This window comes from Ornithorhynchus anatinus, chromosome 3 (genome assembly GCF_004115215.2).
Source record: "Ornithorhynchus anatinus isolate Pmale09 chromosome 3, mOrnAna1.pri.v4, whole genome shotgun sequence".
In the NCBI taxonomy this organism is placed as follows: Eukaryota; Metazoa; Chordata; class Mammalia; order Monotremata; family Ornithorhynchidae; genus Ornithorhynchus; species Ornithorhynchus anatinus.
In genome coordinates this window covers 77,748,445-77,769,741 of record NC_041730.1, presented here as the reverse complement: position 1 = coordinate 77,769,741, position 21,297 = coordinate 77,748,445, and the positions used below count along the sequence as shown (strand labels likewise).

General features: G+C 51.0%; 1 protein-coding gene across 1 annotated transcript in view; it reads left to right on the top strand.

Annotated features, from left to right (window-relative positions):
- Positions 1 to 21,297, top strand: part of CDHR1 (cadherin related family member 1) — a 39,596-nt gene extending 18,299 nt beyond the window's left edge. Inside the window, exons 8-17 of the mRNA XM_029059324.2 lie at positions 510 to 653; positions 3,509 to 3,587; positions 4,397 to 4,497; positions 5,854 to 6,057; positions 6,867 to 7,019; positions 7,772 to 7,936; positions 10,903 to 10,970; positions 14,631 to 14,859; positions 15,855 to 16,109; positions 19,695 to 21,297. Of these exons, the coding sequence (XP_028915157.1) occupies positions 510 to 653; positions 3,509 to 3,587; positions 4,397 to 4,497; positions 5,854 to 6,057; positions 6,867 to 7,019; positions 7,772 to 7,936; positions 10,903 to 10,970; positions 14,631 to 14,859; positions 15,855 to 16,109; positions 19,695 to 20,252 (1,956 nt within the window). The 3' untranslated portion in view covers positions 20,253 to 21,297. The remainder of the gene's footprint in view (positions 1 to 509; positions 654 to 3,508; positions 3,588 to 4,396; positions 4,498 to 5,853; positions 6,058 to 6,866; positions 7,020 to 7,771; positions 7,937 to 10,902; positions 10,971 to 14,630; positions 14,860 to 15,854; positions 16,110 to 19,694) is intronic.

Sequence of the window (21,297 nt, the reverse complement as noted above, 5' to 3'; positions counted from 1 at the left end):
TGCTTAAAGTCAGAATGTTTGTTTCCAAGGGAGCAAGGCTGAATGAAGGGAGGTGTATCATTAGGCAATTGACCAGCGTGCTGTGTCTCTCAGAGAACATTCAGGACAAGTCAGCCAGCCAGCCCCCTTTTCAAATCTACTCTTTTCCAGCTCTGGCTCACTGGACCTATACTGGAAATTCTGTGCTTGTGCTATCTGCTGCCTCTGCCACAACTTCTTAGGCAGGACACCAGGTGGTTCCAAAGTTGGAGGGCAGAAACCCTTTCCCACTTGTAAATATCGACATTGGCTCTGCCCTGCTGTGACCAACTAGTCCTGCCCATCCAAGGTCCCGTTCAAGAAGGGGAAAGCTAAGCTTCAAACCCATGTCCTGGCCTCTTCCGGCATCTGGCATGTGGCCTCTGGATGCTGGGAGGGAGCCTCCGCTCAGGGTCACAGGAGAGATCACTCCATCGCTGTGGTCCAATGGGACAGATTGAAGCCATGGCTTGTTCTGGGCTCTACCATAGGACGGCGGCGGGAAGCTCCGTGGAGATTATAAAGTGTTCTCTGCCACCACCACCATCACTGTCAACGTGGATGACGTCCAGGACTCGCCCCCCGTGTTTGTCGGGACCCCCTACTATGGCTATGTCTACGAGGACACCCTCCCGGTGAGCGGGGCCCCTCTGGGAAAGGCTCTCCCCCACTGTCGGTCTGCAGCCCCCAACAACTTTCCCTTCCCCTCCTAACCAGCTGCTCTCTTCCCCATCCCCTTCCTCCATTTTCCCCCTTTCCAACCCCAAGGTGAGAAACCTGAGACCACAGCACAGTGCAACAAACCTAAAGCATGGAGAAAGGAGCTGGGGTGGGAAGTATGTGAGCTGGGGCTGAGGCCTGTGGTTTCTGCAAATCTGAGCTTCCTGAGTGGCGACTGGTGTGGCTCAATGTTGGAAGCTCCCAGTCCAGGGCCCAGCTAGATTCCATGTCCAGTGATGCCCCTGGAGGCTATTCCCTGGGGGACTAGCCCGAGAACAGACCCTTGCTTTCTTTGTGGCTGAGCTGAGAGCTCAGTCCCTAGATGTGGCAGGAGACCCCTGTTGGGTGGGGAGGGAGGGCGTCGGGGAGGAGAGTGGGGACAGAGGGCTGCATGGGATTCACCTGGCCAGCAGGGAACTGTGGCAGCCCTCTGAGTGAAGACCTCAAGCCCTCCAAAGGCCCAGGCACCAGGTCTTCGGTAGGATGGCTGTGACCCCTTCAGGGAATCCCTGAGGCCTCGTACCTCACACAGGTCACTTCTAGCAACTCTCCTCTGGCCTCAAGGGGAGTCTGTCATGATCGGGCACAGGTTGGATGGGCACAGCCAAAGAAATCTTCGCTGCTGCGGTCGTTTCCAAAGGGAGCCTGCAAGGTCCCCAAGGAAGATTCACCAAATGAGCTTGTGGGAGGGTCAGTCAACCAATGGAATTGATTGAGCACTCTACTAAGCTCTTGGGAGAGTACTTTAGAATAGGTAAGTTTCTACAGATTAGAGGGGGAGTTTACAAACTAGAGGGGGAGACAGATGTTAAAATAAATTACGGATGGATAATCAATCAGTCAATCAAATTTATTAAATGCTAACTGTATATAGACCATTGTACCAAATGCTTGAGAAAGTACAATATAACAAGAGTTGGTAGACACATTCTCTGCCCTTAGTGAGTTTACAGTCTAAAGGGATATGGACATAAGTGCTGTTGGGGTGAAGGAAAAATCAAAGCTCGTAAGAGGTACATACAGACCCAAGTGCATAGATTCTGCAGAAGAGTGGGCAGATAGAGGAAGTGAGGGTTTAATCAGGGAAGGCCTTTTATAGGAGATATGATTTGAGTAGGTCTTTGAAGTTAGGGGGAGTGGGTGGTCTGTTGGAGTTCAGTGTGGGCAGAGAATGTGTTTAACAGTTGTATTGTTATATCACACTCTGTCAAGTACTTAGTACAGTGCTCAGCACACACTAAGTGCTCAATAAATATAACTGAGTGATTGATAAGAAGGGGGAGGGGAATTCCAGGCCAGGGGAGGATATGGACAAAAGGTTGGCGGTGAGATACACAAGCTCAAGGAACAGTGAGTAGGTTGGAGTTAATGGAGGAAAGTTTGAGGGTTGGGCTGCAGTAGGAGATTATCAAGGTACGATAGGAGGGAGAAAGCTGTTTGGAGGCATTAAAGTTAATGGTAAGAGGTTTCAGTTTGACATGGAAGTAAATGGGGCAACCACTGGAGGTTCTTGAGGAATGGGGAGATGTGGACTGATTTTATTTTAAGAAAAATGACCCTGGCGTGAGAGTGAAGTAAGGCCGGGAGAGGGGAGAGAAAGGAAGCAGGGAGGTTAGCGAAGAGGCTGATGCAGTAGTCAAGGTGGGAACTGATGAGAGCTTGGGTCAGTGTGGAAGCAGTTTGGATGGAGAGAAAGGGTGGATTCTAGAGACATTTTAAAGGGACAGTATGTAGGTTGAATAGGAGAGATGAGTCAAGGATAATGCCAAGGTTACGGGATAGTGAGACAGAGTGGATTGTTGGTGCTTCTTATGGGGGTGGGAAAGTCTAGGGGTAGGACAGGTTTGAGTGAGAAGATGAGGGGTTCTGTTTTGGGCATGGTAAGTTTGAGGGGTCAGTGGGATACCCACAAAGAGAGTTCAGGTGATCCCACCCAGTTGTCTGGAGCCTCAGAGTCTGCTCCGATTCCAAGGCTCCCCTAGGGTCCTGAGCCATCCTCCCTGGCTAGTCCTCGGTGGCAGTGGTGGTGGTGGGGAGAGAAGAAGCTGGAAGATTGCCTCTCAGCCTATTCCCTGGAAACTTGGATTCCCGGAGCCGACAGGCCCCAGCTCTCCCCCTTCCCACCCCAGCTCCCTTCCATCTTGCTTTAGTGTGCTTACATTGTGCTGCAGTCCCAGAGTCCCTCGCCTCGGTGACAGGAAAGGAAATCCTGGTTTTCACTCTGCCTGACCCAGTCTCTCCCAGTCTGTGACCGATGGCTTTCTAGGGCCTCCCAACTTGGTACATTTCTAGTTGGCATGTGAATTCTCCACTGACTGGCAGGATATGGCCTATCGCCTCAGAGAGGACATGTCGCCTCTGATGGTTTGGAGGAGGGGAGAGGGGCAGAGCAGGGAAGAGAGGAACCCCCAAAGATGGGCTTGCGCTCTAGTCTGGCACAACTTAGTACCTAAGGCTGGGCTTTGGGGTACACTTATCTCACCTAGAAACTCCGAGGAGGTTGGGTTTGCCCGTTGCTGATAGGCCTGGGCGTTGTCAAGGGCCAATAAGCTCCAAACCTATGGTGAGAGCACTTTGGTGTGGACTGTGAATGCTTATGAACTCCCTGCACAACTCCACCAATGGTCTTGGACCCTCTCCAAAGCCCCTTCGTTTATTTCCCCTCCCTCTAGAGCAGTCCCTCAGGCAGGAAAGCTGCTGCTTCCCTCTGAAGGGAAGAGGTGATCCTGATTCTTCCCTACTCACCTGGGCCCTCCCCATGATCCCCTAGGGCTCAGAGGTCTTGGCAGTGGCTGCTATGGATGGTGATCGTAGCCAACCCAACCCCATTCTCTACAGCCTGGTGAATGGTGAGTCTTCTTGGGAGCTAATAGTGGATGGGATGGGAAGAAGATTGCATTCTGACTCTGCCTCTGCGAGACTCAGGAGTCCCTGGCTGGCCCCGGATAGATATCTGAAATTCTCTGAGCACAGTGTATTCATCTTTAAACTGGGTTCTAGGACGGTAGGGAAGATGCAGTAGAGTGCCTGGTTCTATGTTGATATTTCAACCTGTCAGTCTTGATTTCTTGTCTGGTAAAATGGCCCATTTCTTGCCAGCCAATTTCAATAGACAGTGCCTTGATTTGGGAAGCTGATTCCGCTTAGCACTGTGGATAATAATAGTAATAATAATAATGATGGTATTTGTTAAGCACTTACTATGTGCAAAGCACTGTTCTAAGCACTGGGGGGATACAAGCTGATCAGGATGTCCCACGTGGGGCTCACATTTCATTCCCCATTTTACAGATGAGGTAACTGAGGCACAGAGAAGTTAAGTGACTTGCCCGAAGTCACACAGCTGGCAAGCGGTAGAGTCAAGATTAGAACCCATGACCGCTGACTCCCAAGCCCGAGTGCTGCTTCTCTGTGGAGCCAGGGGAAGAGGGAGAGGGAGGAATGGAAGAGAGAGGAGAGGGAGGAACGGAAGGGAGACAGAGGGGCAGACAGATGGACGGATGGGTGGCAGGACTACCTTGTTTCAGTCTCCAACCAAGGTGTTGTCTCGGTAGAGCAGCTCAGGGCCTGTGATGGCCCGCCACCGTATGTCAAATCGAAGAACTACACAATGGGCTTGCTCCATGGTGCTGAAGGAGCAAATTTATGTTCCGCACAGGGAGTGAAGGATCATTTGAAATTAACACGTCGACGGGCGCCATTTCAGTCATTCAGAGTCCCAGCCAACTCGAGAAAGAAGTGTATGAACTGAAAGTCCAGGTATGGATCCCAGAAGCCTAGAACGTAAACCTCGGTGCCACATCCGCATGCCACGGGTTTCACAGGGCTCCCCTGTCACCAAGAAGGGATGCCCCCAGCCAGGGAGGAGCAGAGCTAGAATGTGGCCGGCGAGTATAATAATGTCTTGGGCAACACTTAGCAGAAGTACACTTGAAGAGCGTTTTTCTGCCTCCCTTTGACCCCGCCGCCTCCATCCCATGACTAAATGACCGGAGCGGTTCAGCCCCAAGACCCTGACTGACTTCCACCTTGTTGATACATCACTTCTGTCCTGTACACCACACAGTCCTGCTGCCTCCATCTTAGGTAAGGGCACGGGGGACACACAATCCTCGCCTCGACCATCTTTGTGAGGGATGCTCCCTCCCTGCCCCCGACCACTACTGCCTCCCTCTCTCGTGGTGGGCCCTGATGCCGGCAAAGTTTTTTTAAATGGTCTTTGTTAAGTGCTTACTATGTGCCAGGCACTGTACTTAGCGCTGGGGTAGATACAAGATAACCAGGTTGGACACAGTCCATGTCCCACATGGGGCTCACAGTCTTAATCCCAATTTTACAAGTGAGGCCTAGAGAAGTTAATAAATGACTTGCCCAAGGTCACACAGTAAACAAGTGGAGGAGTCAGAATTAGAACCCAGGTCCTTCTAGCTCCCAGGCTTGTGCTCCACTAGCCACACTGCTGTCCACACTGCCTTTTTTACTTATGGACCGAGGCTGCCCTGGGCCTGCTTGTTTCAGGAGAGGGTCAAAGCTCACTGTGGCCCTCTGCACTGTAGAACACCTTGAGGATGGCATATTGGCTTCGGTACAGTTTATTTCTGGAGGTTTCCAGCCTTCAGTAGGACAGTATGCTCCATCATCCCTGCCTTCCCAAGCCCCTAGGCTGGATCCTCATTTTTCCCACCCCCTCCCACCTCTTCAGTCCCCTCTCTGCCCAACTGACCAGTGTGCTCCTAAGAGGCAAGGATGACCTGGGCTACAAGAACCAGGAGGAGTGAGTGCAGTCTCTGGGCATGGGGGCCAGAGGCAAACTCTCACCAGCTCCTCCCCAAGCTCCCTACTCCAGGGGCAAGAAGAAGGGGAATTCCCATGGACCTTAGTGAGAGACGGACTTATCTGTGTCCAGGGTCTGCAGCATCTCCTGGGATCCCCGGTGGGGGGAAAGGTGGGGTGGCAATACCCGGGTCTCTGCCTATGCTTGTATCTACCCCAGTACTTAGTATAGTTCCTGGCACATAGAAAGCGCTTAACAAATATCATAATTATTGTTATTATTACTATGGGTGGCATTCGCGCAGATTTCTTGGCCCCTGTGGCTCTGCTTCCCTCTCCCAGGTGTCAGAAGTCGGTTCTGAGGGCGCCAAAGAGGCCCACGCGCTGACCACCGTAACCATCAGAGTGGTCGACCTCAACAACCACCCTCCCACATTCTATGGAGAAGATGGGCCCCAGGACCGATTTGAGCTGACCATGTATGAGCACCCCCCGGAGGGAGAGATCCTAAGGGGCTTGAAGATCACCGTCAATGACTCTGACCAGGTGCACGGGGACATCCCTCTTGCCAGGAGGGGGTGGCCACAGGAAGCCCCGCAAGGGCTGGGGCTGGGACTGGGCAGGAGAATGTGGCTGTTATCCCCTCCCCTTCGGGACCCCAGGGCAGAGCTATCCCAGACCCAGATCCTGGGAGTGCCTCAGCCAAACTCAGGTAGGGGGCTTGGATGGGCCGGCTCTGGATCAACCAACTGCCCATCTCTGGGACAGTCTTTATCGTTGGACAGGTGTGATGGGACCCTTGGGTTTTGATTGGGCTTCACGCCCTTACCCACCTCTGCACCCTCCCCTGCCCACTGGGCCGGTCTGGGAGATCCAGCACCCCAGGCCAGCACCACTAGGAGAGGGTAGAGATGCTACCACTCTTCTTCCTCACCTGCCCTCACTTTGGAGTGAAATTTAGAGTGAATTTAGATTTAGACTGAAAGCCTTTCTGAACATTGCTCCATGTTTCCAGGTCCTCCTTTGGGTCACCCCAGTACCCTATTCCCCTTGAGATAGACCCTTTGACCCACCCCCTCTGCCCACGGACAAGAGCCCAGAGGACAGTGCAGTCTCCCCACCTCCTCTCCAACCCTTCAGCCTGCTGCCCCACCTGCCCCCTCCTAACCCCTTGGGCCTGGGTCCAGGTTTCTGGGTCAAACACTGCTCAGGGTTCAGGGCCGGAAGTCCCAAGAACCTTGGAAGCAAGTGGCCCTGGCAGCCACAACTCAACTTGCCACTTGAACTGGAGGGGAGGTACCTGGGACCCGAGCTGACCACTGGGCTCCCCTCTATCTGCCCTATTGATTTCTTAGGGTGCCAATGCCAAGTTCAGCCTGAAGCTGGTGGGGCCCGGGGGCATCTTCCGTGTTGTCCCTCAGACCGTCTTGAACGAAGCACAGGTCACTGTCATTGTGGAGAACTCGGCCGCCATTGATTTTGAGGAGTCCAAGGTGCTGACCTTCAAGGTACCAAATTGGGGCCACTTCTGCCCCCTCTTCCCCTGAGGGATTCCCGATTTTGAGTCCTGTATGTCTGTCAGTCAGTCAAACAAACAATGGTATTCACTGAATGTTTACTGTGCGTAAAACTCTTTACGAAGCATTTGGAGAAAAATATAATGGAGTAGGTAGACCTGATCCCTGCCCTCAAGGAGCTTTCAGTCGATTCTGTCCTATATCAGTCAGGTCTGTGGGGGTGAGAGAGTGCCAGAGTTGGATTAGTGTTTAGCTGTTTGCTGTTCCTCCTCCGTCCCCCTGCCCATCCCCATGCCAGACTTCTCCTGACATCCTTCAGGGTTTGATCTGGTTTGGCATCTTAGCCGGGGGTGCCTGCCTACTCTCCTGCCCCCACAGAACTACCTTAACTCTATCCTAGTGGTCAAACTCTAACCCTACACTCTGGTTGCTCAGTCAGTCAATCAGGCAATTGTATTTATCGAGTGCTTACTGTGTGCAGAGCACTGTACTAAGCTCTCGGAAGAATACAACACAACAATTAAGGCTGTGAGCCCGATGTGGGGCAGGAACTGTGTCCAGCTGGATTACCTTATATATACTACAGCTCTTAGGCCATCGGCTTCTCCCCGCCCCCTCTCCCCAGGGCATTGGAGTGAGCTGCAGGGCGGTTCCCCTTGAGTGGTCATCCCTGATGCCTCAGACCCCAGCAGCACATGGTCCAGTGGTCTCCCCCCAACTCCACGCCGCACTTGTCTCCCCAGCTCCTGGCAGTGGAAGTGAGCACCCCAGAGAAGTTCAGCTCCACAGCTGACATTGTGATCCAGCTCCTGGACACCAACGACAACGTCCCAAAGTTCTCCTCAGATTTCTACGTTGCCCGCATCCCGGAGAACTCACCAGGGGGTTCCAACGTGGTCGCCGTCACGGTAGGTTCATGCCAGAAAAGACCCCGAGAGGGTGGCGCAGGAGCGGTACGGTCATCAGCTCTTGTCCCCCAGAAGCAGGAGCCAGGGGAGAGTGAAGACATTTCTTTCGACTGTGAGCCTAAGAATCTGACTGCTGACTATCAGTCAATTAGTCAATCAACCGGTCATATTTATCAAGTGCTTACTGTGTGCAGAGTACTGTCCTAAGTGCTTGGGAGAGTACAATATATCAGAGTTGATAGACACATTCCCTACTCACAACGAGCTTACAGACTAGAGAGGGAGACAAATATTAATGTAAATAAAAATAAATTAGAGATATATATGTAAGTGCTATGGGGCTGAGGGAGAGGTGAATAAAGGGAGCAAATCCAAATACAAGGGTGACATTGAAGGGAGCGGGAGAAGAGGAAATGAGAGCTTAGTCAGGGAAGGCCTCTTGGAGGTGTACATTCAATAAGACTTTGAAGGTGGGAAAGGTATGAAGAGGGAGGGCATTCCAGGTCCTCCTGTATCTCTCCACTTCAGTCTATACTTCATTCCGGGCTGCGGAGATTATCTTTCTGCAGAAACGCTCTGGGCATGTCACTCCCCTCCTCAAAAAATCTTCAGTGGCCGCCTATCAACCTTCGCATGAAACAAAAACTCCTCACTATTGGCTTCAAAGCTCTCCATCCCCTTGCCCTCTCCCTTCTCTCCTTCTAAAGCCCACCCCGTACACTCCACTCCTCTGCCGCTAACCTCCTCAATGGGCCTCATTCTCGCCTGTCCCACCGTCGACCTCTGGCCCACGTCCTACCTCTGGCCTGGAATGCCCTTCCTCTTCACATCTGCCAAACTAGCTCTCTTCCCCTCTTCAAAGGACTTACTAAGAGCCACTCCTCCAGGAGGCCTTCCCAGACTGAGCCCCCCTTTTCCTCTGCTCCTCCTTCCCTTCCCTATCGCCCTACTCCCTCCCTCTGCCCTACCCCCTTCCCTGCCCCAAAGCACTTGGGTATATTTGTACATATTTATTACTCTATTTTATTAATGATGTGTATATATCTATAATTCTATTTAGCTATTTTGATGTTTTTGATGCCTGTCTACTTGTTTTGTTGTTTGTCTCCCCATTCTAGACCATGAGTCTGTTGTTGGGTAGGGATTGTCTCTATCTGTTGCCAAATTGTACTTTCCAAGTGCTTAATACCATGCTCCACACACAGTAAGCGCTCAGTAAATACGATTGAATGAATGAAATGTTGTAGGCAAGTGGTCAGCAATGAGATAGAAGAGATCGAGGTACAATGACTAGGTTGGTACTAAAGAAGCGACGAAGTGTGCAGAGTTGTTGTAGGAGAGCAGCGAGGTAAGGTAGGAGGGGGCAAGGCGATTGAGTGCTTTAAAACTGATGGCAAAAAGTTTCTATCTGATGTGGAGGTGAATAGGCAACCACTGGAGATTCTTGAGGAATGGGGAAATGTGGACTGAACGTTTTTGTAGAAAAATGATCTGGGCAGCAGAGGTAAGAATGGACTGGAGTGGGAAGAGACAAGAGATAGGGAGGTCAACAAGGAGGCTTAGACTGTGAGCCCGTCACTAGGCAGGGATTGTCTCTCTCTGTTGCCGAACTGTACATTCCAAGCACTTGGTACAGTGCTCTGCACATAGTAAGCGCTCAATAAATACAATTGAATGAATGATGTGGTAATAAAGGTGGGATAACATAAGTGCTTGGATTAACGTGGTAGCAGTTAGGGGAAAGGACAAATTACAGCAAGTGAAGGTTGAACTGACAGAATTTAGTGACAGATAAAGTATGTGAGTTGAATGAGAGAGGAGTCGAGGATAATGCCAAGGTAACGGGCTTGTGAGACAGGAAGGATGGTGGTGCTCTCTACAGCGATGGGAAAATCACAGGCAGGATAGGAAAGGTAAGGAGTTGTTTTTTGGACATCTTAAATTTGAGGTATTGACAGATCAACCAAGCAGAAATAGACTCTACTCCTTTGCCATACTCTGCTTCTTGCGGGGCCAGAGAGGCTAGAGAACAGCAGGGCCCCGCTTGAGTTTGCAGCAGGAGGTTGAAGCAGGGGGAGATGTTTGCTCACAAGTGTTGGAGCAGGCCTTCTCCCTGACGAAAGCTAAGAACAATTCAGCCTAGCCATCACCTCAGTCGATGTAGCTGTTCCTTCCTGTGCTCCCTCCCTCCGCCTCGCAGGCAGCTAGTTTCTGGCCCCACACAGCCAGGGGCAGGAGTGGCTCTTTGGCTCAAATCCCCTTCAGCCGGTTAAGTTTCTCTTTCCTCTCCTTCAGCTGGGGCGGGCATGCAGCCTGGAGTAACAGGGGTCAGAGTTCTCTGGGGTCCAGCCCAGCATCCTCTGGAACCCAGCCAGGATACAGTGTGGCTCAGTGGAAAGAGCACGGGCTGTGGAGTCAGCGGTCATGAGTTCGAATCCCGGCTCGGCCACTTGTCAGCTGTGTGACTGTGGGCAAGTCACTTAACTTCTCTGGGCCTCAGTTACCTCATCTGTAAAATGGGGATTAAGACTGTGAGCCCCCATGTGGGACAACCTGATTCCCCTATGTCTACCCCAGCGCTTAGAACAGTGCTCGGCACATAGTAAGCGCTTAACAAATACCAACATTATTATTATTATTATTATTACTCTGGAGTCCTGTCCAGCGTCCTAACAGGGCCTAACCCAGCATCACCTGGGGCCCAGCCCGGCATCCTCCAGGCCCCAGCCCAGTCCAAGACTTTCCCATTGTTCAGATAGTCGATGGGAGGGCCCAAAGGCAGGAGTCCAGACCAAGCTCCTCCAGCTCCCCACTAAAGGATCAGTTCAGGAAGCAACAGCATTTTCCAGCAAGTAGATGGGTGAAGCCAAGGGTCAGGGTCCCTTTTGGGGTCACTAGGGCCAGGGCCAGGACTGAAAGGAAGCACGGGCCCACTAAACTGACCTTGTCTCTCCTCTCCTTCCTAGGCAACCGATCCAGATTCAGGACTCTGGGGTGAAGTCAAATACTCTGTTTATGGAACGGGGCCTGATCTGTAAGTAGGACTTGATCGGCAGCCACGAAGCCAAGTAGGGCTTCAGAAGCAATGTGACAGACTAAATGTGAGAGTTAGAAGAGAGGGATGGGTCAGACATAATGCCAAGGTTGTGGGCTCCAGAAATGGGGAGGATGGTGATCTTACTGACTGTGGTGGGAAAGTTAGGAAAAGGAGAGCGACGGCATGGCCTAATAGAGCACAGGCCCAGAAGTCAAAAGGACCTGGGTTCTAATCTTGGCTCGGCCACTCTTCTGCTGTGTGACCTTGGGCAAGTCACTTCACTTCTCTGTGCCTCAGTTACCTCATCTGTAAAATGGAGATTGAGACTAGGACTATGTGCAGAGCACTGTTCTAAGCGCTGGGGTAAACACAGGGGAATCAGGTTGTCCCACGTGGGGCTCACAGTCTTCATCCCCATTTTACAGATGAGGGAACTGAGGCACAGAGAAGTTAAGTGACTTGCCCACAGTCACACAGCTGACAAGTGGCAGAGCTGGGATTTGAACTCATGAGCCCTGACTCCAAAGCCCATGCTCTTTCCACTGCGCCACGCTGCTTCTCATGGGACAGGGATTGTGTCCACCTCTATTTGCTTGTATCTACCCCAGCGCTTAGTACAGAGCCTAGCACAGAGTACGTGCTTAACAAATACCTTTTTTTTAAAAAAAAAAAAAAAGACGATTTTAAAGGGAAAATGAGCAGTTCAGTTTGGGATATTGGGCTTGAGGTGCTGGTGGGATATCCAAGTAGCAATAACTTGGAAATGGGAGTAAATCCAAGATTGTAGAGGAGAGAGTTCGGGCCTAGGGTGATAGATTTGGGGGTCATCCATGTAGAAATGGCAATTGAAACCATGGAAGGAGATGAGCTTCCCAAGGGGTCATTGTGAAGTAAAAAGAAAGGAGCCTAGGAACAAAGCCTGGAAGGATACCCACAGTCAGGTTACGGGAGAGCTACAAAAAAGACCAAGAAGGCAGACGCCCAAGACAGTTCTCTGCACACAGTTAGTGCCCAGTATGGCATTCTGCACCCAGCAACTGCACACAAAAGTTGCTCAATATAATGCTCTGCACACAGTTTATAAAGTTGCCCCTCACTCTGAAGACCTCACTGCTGATGGAGAGATTGAATACATGTATATAAGTGTCACACTGAAAATCTTTGGTACATTCATACTCTGTCCCATGAAAACATCGTGTGAACAACTGATACTACTATAACTCAAATAATAATGGTCAAAGGAGTAAAGGTTTGTCCTCATTTACTCATTCAATCGTATTTATTGAGTGTTTACTGTGTGCAGAAGACGGTACTAAACACTTGGGAGAGTACAGTATAACAGAATTGGTAGACTTGTTCCCTGCCCATATCAAGCTCACTGCCTAGAGGATGCCACAAAATCACGTAGACCCAGCTCCCATCAATCAATCGACTGCAGTTATTTAGTGTTTACTGTGGTATTTGTCATCTGTGGTATTTGTTAAGCGCTAACTATATGCCAAACACTCTTGTAAGCATTAGGTTCGATGCAAGGTAATCATGTTGGACACAGTCCCTGTCCCAGATGGGGCTCACCGTCTTAATTCCCATTTTATAGATGAGGTAACTGAGGCATAGAGAAGTGAAGCTACTTGTCCAAGGTCATACAGCAGACATGAGACAGAGACAGGGTTAGAACCCATGTCAGAGACAGGATTAGAACCCATGTTCTCTGACTGTCAGGCCTGTGTTCTTTCCACTAGACCATGCTGCTTCCCTCACTCTGTGCAGAGCACTGTAATAAACACTTCGGAGGGTACAGTGTAACAGATTTAGTAGACACGTTCCTTGCCCACAGGGAGCCCAGTCCATGTTCATAAAGCCACCCGGCCTCACCTACTCTTGTGCGATAGCGACTCCACAATGGATCAGCCTATGTGCTACGAGAAACAGTAGGAGTAGTCCTATGTATTACTGTTTTTTGTACCCTGAGCACAGCACTAAGCACTGAAAAATTAGAGACAGGTGAGATACCTGGCCCCTGGCCCTCTAGGGCTCCCATTCTAAGAATTAGCTGGGGTTTAGTGACAGATATAGTTGGCGAGATGAAATTATAAGACAAGAAGCAAGCATAAAGAGCAACATTAAAGTACAGAGCCTGACAAGTCTTGAAGAAAGGGGACTTGAAGAAGTCATTTAAAGATTGTAGAGGCTGTCTGCTTCAGTCCCTTCCTACCCTACATCCAGAGGTCTTATTGAGAGCAGGGGCCCTGATGTTGTGATGGGAAGGTGGCAGGCGTTACCGGTGGTTTCAATCAATCGGTGGTACTTACTAAGCGCTGACTGTATGACAAGCACAGTACTAAGCATTGAGAGAGTATAATACATTTGGTAGACACATTTCTTGCCCTCAAGGAACTTACCCTCCATCCTTTTTGGGAGACGATGTCTTATCATCACTCAGTGCCTCATCAGAAGAGGCGATTCAGAAGCGATACTTGTTGAGCATGAAGAAGTGGGATATAAGAAGTTAAAAACCTAAAAAGGTCAAAGTTCCTTTAGCAGGCCAATCAGGAACCTAGGAGCTCGGGAACCCCATTTTCCTTGAAACTCTCTTTTTTGGGTCTGGCCTTCTCCTCTCCTACCTGACTCCAGGAGACCCCGAGTCTCATGAGATTCAGCCCTCCAACCAGTCACGGTGGGAGGGATGACAAGAACTTCGTCTGCTAAGTGAATTCACTGCCTATGGGTGGGCATAAAAAGAAAGAGGATAGGCCAAGGGTCTGCTCTTTGAGGCTTCCAGGTTCTGAATCCCTGATTACAGATGGAAGGTTGTCACCTCGAGGATGGCATTCACTGTTCTCTGACTCCGCTGGCAAAGGAATCCAGGAATTGTAGCCAGAGGAGCCAAATTAACAAGTAACAGAGCAGAATGGAGTAGTGAATAGAGTACAGGCTTGACAGTCAGAAGGACCTGGCTTCTAATCCTGGCTCTGCCACTTGTCAGCTGTGTAACCTTGAGCAAGTCCCTTCACTTCTCTGTGCCTCACTAACCTCATCTGTAAAATGGGGATTAATACTGTGACCCCTTGTAGGACATGGACTGTGCCCAACCTAATTAGTTTGTGTCTACCCCAGAGCTTAGTACAGTACCTAACACATCATAAGTACTTAACAAATACCATTTTTAAAAAAAGAGGACAAACTTCCCAAGTGTAAGAGCAAGGAGACCCGGCAATGAGTGCCAGAAAGAGGGAAAGAAAGAGGGAGGAAAGAAGGAAGAGGAGGAAGGGAGGCAGAGAGGAAACATCAGAAGAGTGTGGGGTTTTTTTTTTAAAAAAAAAGGGTTCACAAAGAAGTTGTGGAAAATTGGATCCTCTAACTGATTGTAATTAAACACATCCAGACAAATTTTGTTAGAGCGAGCCAGAATCAGTTGCCACCAGCCACTGACCCCAGTGGCAGGAATCCTGATCCACCCCACCCCCTCCCACCTTGGGAAGGCTCGTCAGACCAGCTGCTGAACATGTGTAAGCCCGCCATGGGGAAAGTGGGCTGGAAAAGATGTTTTGATGGGACAGGGGTACCTCTGACTCATTTGCAGCCTGTTGGTAAACATGAGTCTCCTTGCCATAGGCTGCCCATCCATGCTCTCTGTTTGCAATCTGTGCCCCCCAGCTTCCTGATCCACCCTTCCACGGGGATCATCTACACCCAGCCATGGGCCTCCTTGGATGCCGAAATCACCTCCAAGTACAATTTCTACGTGAAGGCAGAAGATGCGGAGGGCAAGTCCAGCCTGGCGGAGGTGTTCGTCACGGTGCTCGACGTCAATGACCACTGCCCGGAATTTGACGGGAGCATCCAGGAGAAGACCATGACCCTTGGGAGCCCTGTGAAGATAGAGGTAGGTTAGTGGGCAGTTTCTGTCCAAGCGCTAGAAGGTCCAACCTCCACAAGCAGCACTGAACCAGCAGAAAGCGCTTCATCCTAATGATCAATCATTCAATCAGTGGTATTTATTGAGTAGTTTATTGAGTGTAGAGCATAGAACTAAGCTCTTGAGAGAATACAATACAGAGGAGTTGGTAGATATGTTCCTTGCCCACAGTGTGCTTACAGTCCAGAAGGGGAACTACTACCAGGTATTTAGAAAGTCTGAGCTTTCCATGTGTCCTACACACTCAATCATGACAATAAATGGTGTAATTGTTAGGTAATAATAATGGTAGTATTTGTTAAGTGCTTACTATGTGCAAAGCACTGTTCTAAGCGCTGGGGGGATGCAAGCTGATCAGGATGTCCCACGTGGGGCTCACAGTTTTCATCCCCATTTTACAGATGAGGTAACTGAGGCACAGAGAAGTTAAGTAATTTGCCCAAAGTCACACAGCTGGCAAGCGGCAGAGCCGGGATTAGAACCCACGACCTCTGACTCCCAAGCCCTTGCTCTTTCCACTAAGCCACGCTGCTTCCCTACATACTATATACCAAGCACTTGATTATCTTGTAATCAAGTTGGCCACAGTCCCTGACCTACTTGGGCCTGCTAGTCTAAGGGGGAAGGAGAACAGGTATTTAATTCCCATTTTACAGAATGAGGAAATTGAGGCACAAAGAAGTTAAGTGGTTTTCCCAAAGTCATGTAGCAGGCAAGGGGCAGAGTGGGGATTAGAACCCAGGACCCCTGACTCTCAAGCCTGGGCTCTTTCCACTTAGGCCACACCACTTCTTTTGCCAAAATGAGCCAGTTCCCATTACTGTGGAAAGACTAGCACCCCATCCACCTGAGGAAATGGGTCCCTCTGCAGGAGTCTCAGAAACCCACCAGAGGTAGAGTCTCCAAGCTGCATCCCCTTCAGCCCATCGAGGCTCACTGCCGGTCTCTGTCCCACTGGGCAGGCTACAGATCACGATGCCGAAGAGCCGAACAACGTCATCGACTATGCCATCATGCAAGCTGACCCTGCCAATGTGTTCGACATAGACCAGAGCACAGGGGAGATCAAGTTCAAGTCCTACATCCGTTCCCTGGACATCATCCACAACATCACGAAGAACAAAGACTGCATCTGGTCCGTGGTGGTTCAGGCCAAGGACAGGGGCTCCCCATCCTTCAGCACTACGGCCGTGCTGAAGATCGACATCGCCGAGGAGGTGAGTCGGGAGGGTGGGCTGGGAGCGGCTTAGGCCCAAATTCCATCCTGCCCTGGGGCAGAACGGTGTACACAGAGGCGGGATGAAGAACAAACGCTATATCGAAGATGGCTTTTTCTCAGGCCTGTGGCTCTGGGAAAGACCAGTAAGGGCGCCTTTTACAGTTCCCTCTTGATTTCCTTTTGGAAATTTTCGCTGGTGGAGCCTCAACTCCAGAGCATGACATAAGGAAGACCAATGCCAAGATGATCAATTTGCAGTTCTCAGCCCAAGCCCATTTTGAGGGAATCAGTAGGAATAGCTACCCCAAACACATCTTCCCCTGACCTCTGTCTGGATCCACAGAAGAATAAGTAGATAGCAAGCATTGTGCTAAACTCTGGGGTAGATGTAAGATAATCAGATCACACACAATCCCTGCCCCACAAAGGGCTTGCAGTCTAAGGAGGAAGGAGAATGAGAATTTCATCCTCATCATACAGATAAGGAAACTGAGGCACAGAAAAGTTAAGTGACTTTTCCAAGATCACACAGCAAGTAAATGGCAGCTGTGACTAGAACTCAGGTCTCCTGACTCCCAGTCCTGCGCCCTTTCCACGAAGACGTGCTTATTCTCGAACAGGATTCTAGATGCCTGCTTCACAGGGGCAATGCAGATTCAGAGAAGCAGCATGGCTCATTGGAAAGAGCACGGGCTTTGGAGTCAGAGGTCATGAGTTCGAATCCCAGCTCTGCCACGTGTCAGCTGTGTGACTGTGGGCAAGTCACTTAACTTCTCTGTGCCTCAGTTACCTCATCTGTAAAATGGGGATTAAGACTGTGAGCCCCACGTGGGACAACCGGATTCCCCTGTGTCTACCCCAGCGCTTAGAACAGTGCTCTGCACATAGTAAGCGCTTAACAAATACCAACATTATTAATGGCTCCCACTGCTATTTGAGCTGGACTCCCAGACATTCCAGGTCTCTAACCAGTCAGGACTGAAAAGACTCAAAATGGTGGCTTTCTGGACTATTTACTCCTTAAAGCTCGGACCCTCCCACTTCTCAGCCTTGCTAAAATCCCTCTCCTTTCTACCTCATGCTCAAAACTAAAAGTTGGCACCTATGAGTAGCATCCCCAGGACGGGCCCGATGGGCCTCCTTGCCTTGCCAGCCTCGGGGTCATGGTGAGGAATTGATGGTGGCAGACGCTCACACTAAACAGGTTCATTTCCAAACAAGTCCCCCTTCTCTAGGCTCTCCAAGTACTTTATTTCTCAGACTTTCGGGCCCCTTGTGGTCCCTGGTAGAAAGAAGGGAGGATTGTCAAGGGGCTTCCCTGCCTCCGCATAAGGTGAAATTTGTGTCTCTTCATCCTGGAAACACAGTGGAGAAAGCAACTCTTTGGAGGCCCCTTTGGAGTCTGATCCAGGGAGTTGCCTCCCATCTCCTGGATAGGAGCAGCGCACCCTAACTTGAGGATGGGAATGTTGCATTTCGTCTCCAGGACTGACCCTTTGGTCGTGTGGCCTCGCACTTCCTCAGAAACCCCGCTTTCTTTCTCAAAGAAATCTGCTTTTCTTTTTGGCTTTGATAACATTTGAGCTGATGGTTCTTCTTATATTTCCAGATCAGAGGCAAGGTAGGGGCCTATGGGTTCAGCCTCAGGAAACGTCCGAGGACCATATTTGAGATTGGCGTGAGCGGCTTTCTTGCCATCATTTCTGGGACCTTGGTGATTTCCCACATTCTGTACTGGAAAAGGGTGAAAAAACCTAAGCTGCATCCTTAGCTCAAATTCAGAAAGATTATCTGGGCCACTCTGAAGCAATCCCTGTGCTGAACACCTGCCTCTGGTTGTTGGTCCCCTGAGCTCAGCCCTCCCCAGGTCCATTTTTGCAGGCTCTGGGTCCAGTCTGTAAGGGAGTACAAGACAACCAGAATGCCAACCATTCATTTGAGCCAAACAGCAGCTTCAAATCACAGATAAGATCCCGAGGCATAAGCAACTTCAACAGTGTTTTGGCTTGAAAATAGCTTGCTTCCAGGCTTCCAGATCCCCAGTTGCCACTGAGTCCTTCGTTTCTGCACCTCGAAACAGTTTCTCCAGAGTAAGCCGTGCCTCTTCCCAGTGTCAGCTCCGAGGTGTGAGCTTCACACGGGCCAGAGACCGTCACCTGGCAGCGGGCAGGGTCATTATGTTAGCGTTAGCTACAGAGAAAACTGGTCAGGGAGGAGCTGACTCTTCCTAAGGGGGCCCTTTCCCCTCTGGGAAATCCAAGGGGACATCACGGCTTTGACTACCATCTCTACGCAGATGACACACAGATCTACATCTCCGCCCCTGTCCTCTCCCCCTCCCTTCAGGCTCGCATCTCCTCCTGCCTCCGGGACGTCTCCACCTGCATGTCGGCCCGCCACCTAAAACTCAACATGAGCAAGACTGAGCTCCTCATCTTCCCTCCCAAACCCGGTCCTCTCCCAGACTTCTCTATCACCGTGGATGGCACGACCATCCTTCCCATCTCTCGGGCCCGCAATCTCGGTGTCATCCTTGACTCGTCTCTCTCGTTCACCCCACACATCCTATCCATTACCGAGACCTGCGGCGGTTTCACCTTTACAATATCGCCAAGATCCGCCCTTTCCTCTCCACCCAAACGGCTACCTTACTGCTACGGGCTCTCGTTATATCCCGGCTAGACTACTGTGTCAGCCTTATCTCTGACCTCCCTTCCTCCTCTCTCGCCCCGCTCCAGTCTATTCTTCACTCCGCTGCCCGGCTCATCTTCCTGCAGAAACGATCTGGGCATGTCACTCCCCTTCTTAAACAACTCCAGTGGTTGCCTATCAACCTCCGCTCCAAACAAAAACTTCTCACTCTAGGCTTCAAGGCTCTCCATCACCTTGCCCCTTCCTACCTCTCCTCCCTTCTCTCTTTCTACCGCCCACCCCACACGCTCCGCTCCTCTGCCGCCCACCTCCTCACTGTCCCTCGGTCTCGCCTATCCCACCGTCGACCCCCAGGCCACGTCCTCCCGCGGTCCTGGAACGCCCTCCCTCCTCACCTCCGCCAAACTGATTCTCTTCCCCTCTTCAAAACCCTACTTAAAACTCACCTCCTCCAAGAGGCCTTCCCAGACTGAGCTCCTCTTCTCCCTCTACTCCCTCTACCACCCCCCCTTCACCTCTCCGCAGCTAAACCCTCTTTTCCCCCTTTCCCTCTGCTCCTCCCCCTCTCCCTTCCCATCCCCTCAGCACTGCACTCGTCCGCTCAACTGTATATATTTCCATTACCCTATTTATTTTGTTAATGAATTGTACATTGCCTTGATTCTATTTAGTTGCCATTGTTTTTACGAGATGTTCTTCCCCTTGACTCTATTTATTGCCATTTTTCTTGTCTGTCCGTCTCCCCCGATTAGACAGTAAGCCCGTCAAATGGCAGGGACTGTCTCTATCTGTTGCCGACTTGTTCATTGTCCAAGCGCTTAGTACAGTGCTCTGCACATAGTAAGCGCTCAATAAATACTATTGAAAGAAGGTGGCGCCTGCAGTCTCATCCCACGAAGCGGTCACCTGTTCTGTTTATCCTCTTTTCCAGACGCTCTCCAAAGGACCCATGGCTGCCTTCTTGATGCAAAGTAAAGACAACCCCATGAAAGCAGTGGGTGTGCTAGCTGGCATCATGAGTTCCCTGGTCATCGTCACCGTTGTCATCTCCACCGCCATGTTCTGGCGCAACAAGAAGTCCAACAGAATCCTGCCCGTGCGCCGAATCATCCGGAAGAGGCCGAGCCCACCCCCCCGCAGCATCAGGACTGAGTGGCTGAAATTCAAGAGGTCACACGCCGCCAGCCGATTCGCCCCGGAGGACCCCCCGGAGGCCGGCCAATCGAACGGGAACGGCAACAACAATGGCCCACCTTCGGCCCCGGCCCCACCCCCTCCGCTACCCACCAAGCCCGTGTTCGGCCCCCCGGGATGGGAGGGTGGCACCCCGGGGTGGGCGGTGCCCACAGTCTCTGGATCTCTGACCCCCAAACGCTCGAGTAATTTCATGAAGAAGATGGCTGCCGGCAACCCCGTCCAGTCGGCCCTGGTGTCCGAGCTCAAACGGAAGTTTGAAAGGAGCACGGCCCACAGCAAGTCTTCTTTGTAAAGTGTCCCTGGGCTCGTGGGTAGATGCCTCCCCCTTGCACCACCCCTGCGGACTTGGGAAATCAATCCCACCTCTCTCCTCTCCCCTTCACACAGCGTTGATTGACCTCAGAGCATCCGTCCCATTACCGGGATTAGTGTTTACCTTCCTCTCCAACATTTTGAGCCTATCCGTTCCCTTTTGCCATGGAACCATGTCAGGGACAGCCCGTTCTGTTGATGGTGTTAGCTGGATTTTATCCTGATGGTTTGTGAACCATGATGGCCTCACTCCATGGAGGCTCAGGGAAATGCCCTCTGCACCACTAAAGTGCGGCACTTCTGAGAATTCGTCCTGGACCATTCCAGCAGTTTGTGACCTGAGGCCGACATTTCCCCCGGGGAGACACTCCAGGGTGGAGCTGCTCTATGGCATTCCATTGTTCCTGACTGGGCCCCGGAGCCTCTTCATGCCACAGCCAGAAATTCCCCATGTCCGTGCAACCCAACGAATGTCCAGACTTCAGCTCGTTGTCCGTGTGTGTCCCCGTGGACCTGGCAGAGAGAGGCATGGGTCAACAGGACTGCAAATGAAGCACTTCTGCCATTACCTTCCTCAGCCCCTGCTCCCCACACGGCCATACCGGGCGAATGGAAAGTGGAATGACTCCAGGAAACACCAGCCCTCTCAGCGATTTGAAGGATGACTTCCTAGACTCGATTGTGCAGCCCTTTAAATTGGCAGCTCTCCTCTAAACCCTTGTTAAGTGGGCTCCTTCCACTTAACTCCATCCACACTGAGGCTCCATCCCCCTCTTCGCCTCAGTTTCAGGGAATTGAAGCAGTGATCAGATTTTCTGGCCAGGAGATCAATTTTAGGGAAGGTTCCATCTTTCCCTGGGGAGGAAGTGTGCACGGCTCTGCATAGTGTTGGACCCCTGGCAATAATTTTCCCAGTATCTTAGACCCCCCCCATCAGTGTTCATGTTAGATGCTCAAGGGGCAAATTTTGAGCACAGCTAGGGTAGAGAAGGGGATAAGCCTGGCTCTTAAAATCCTCTCTTGAA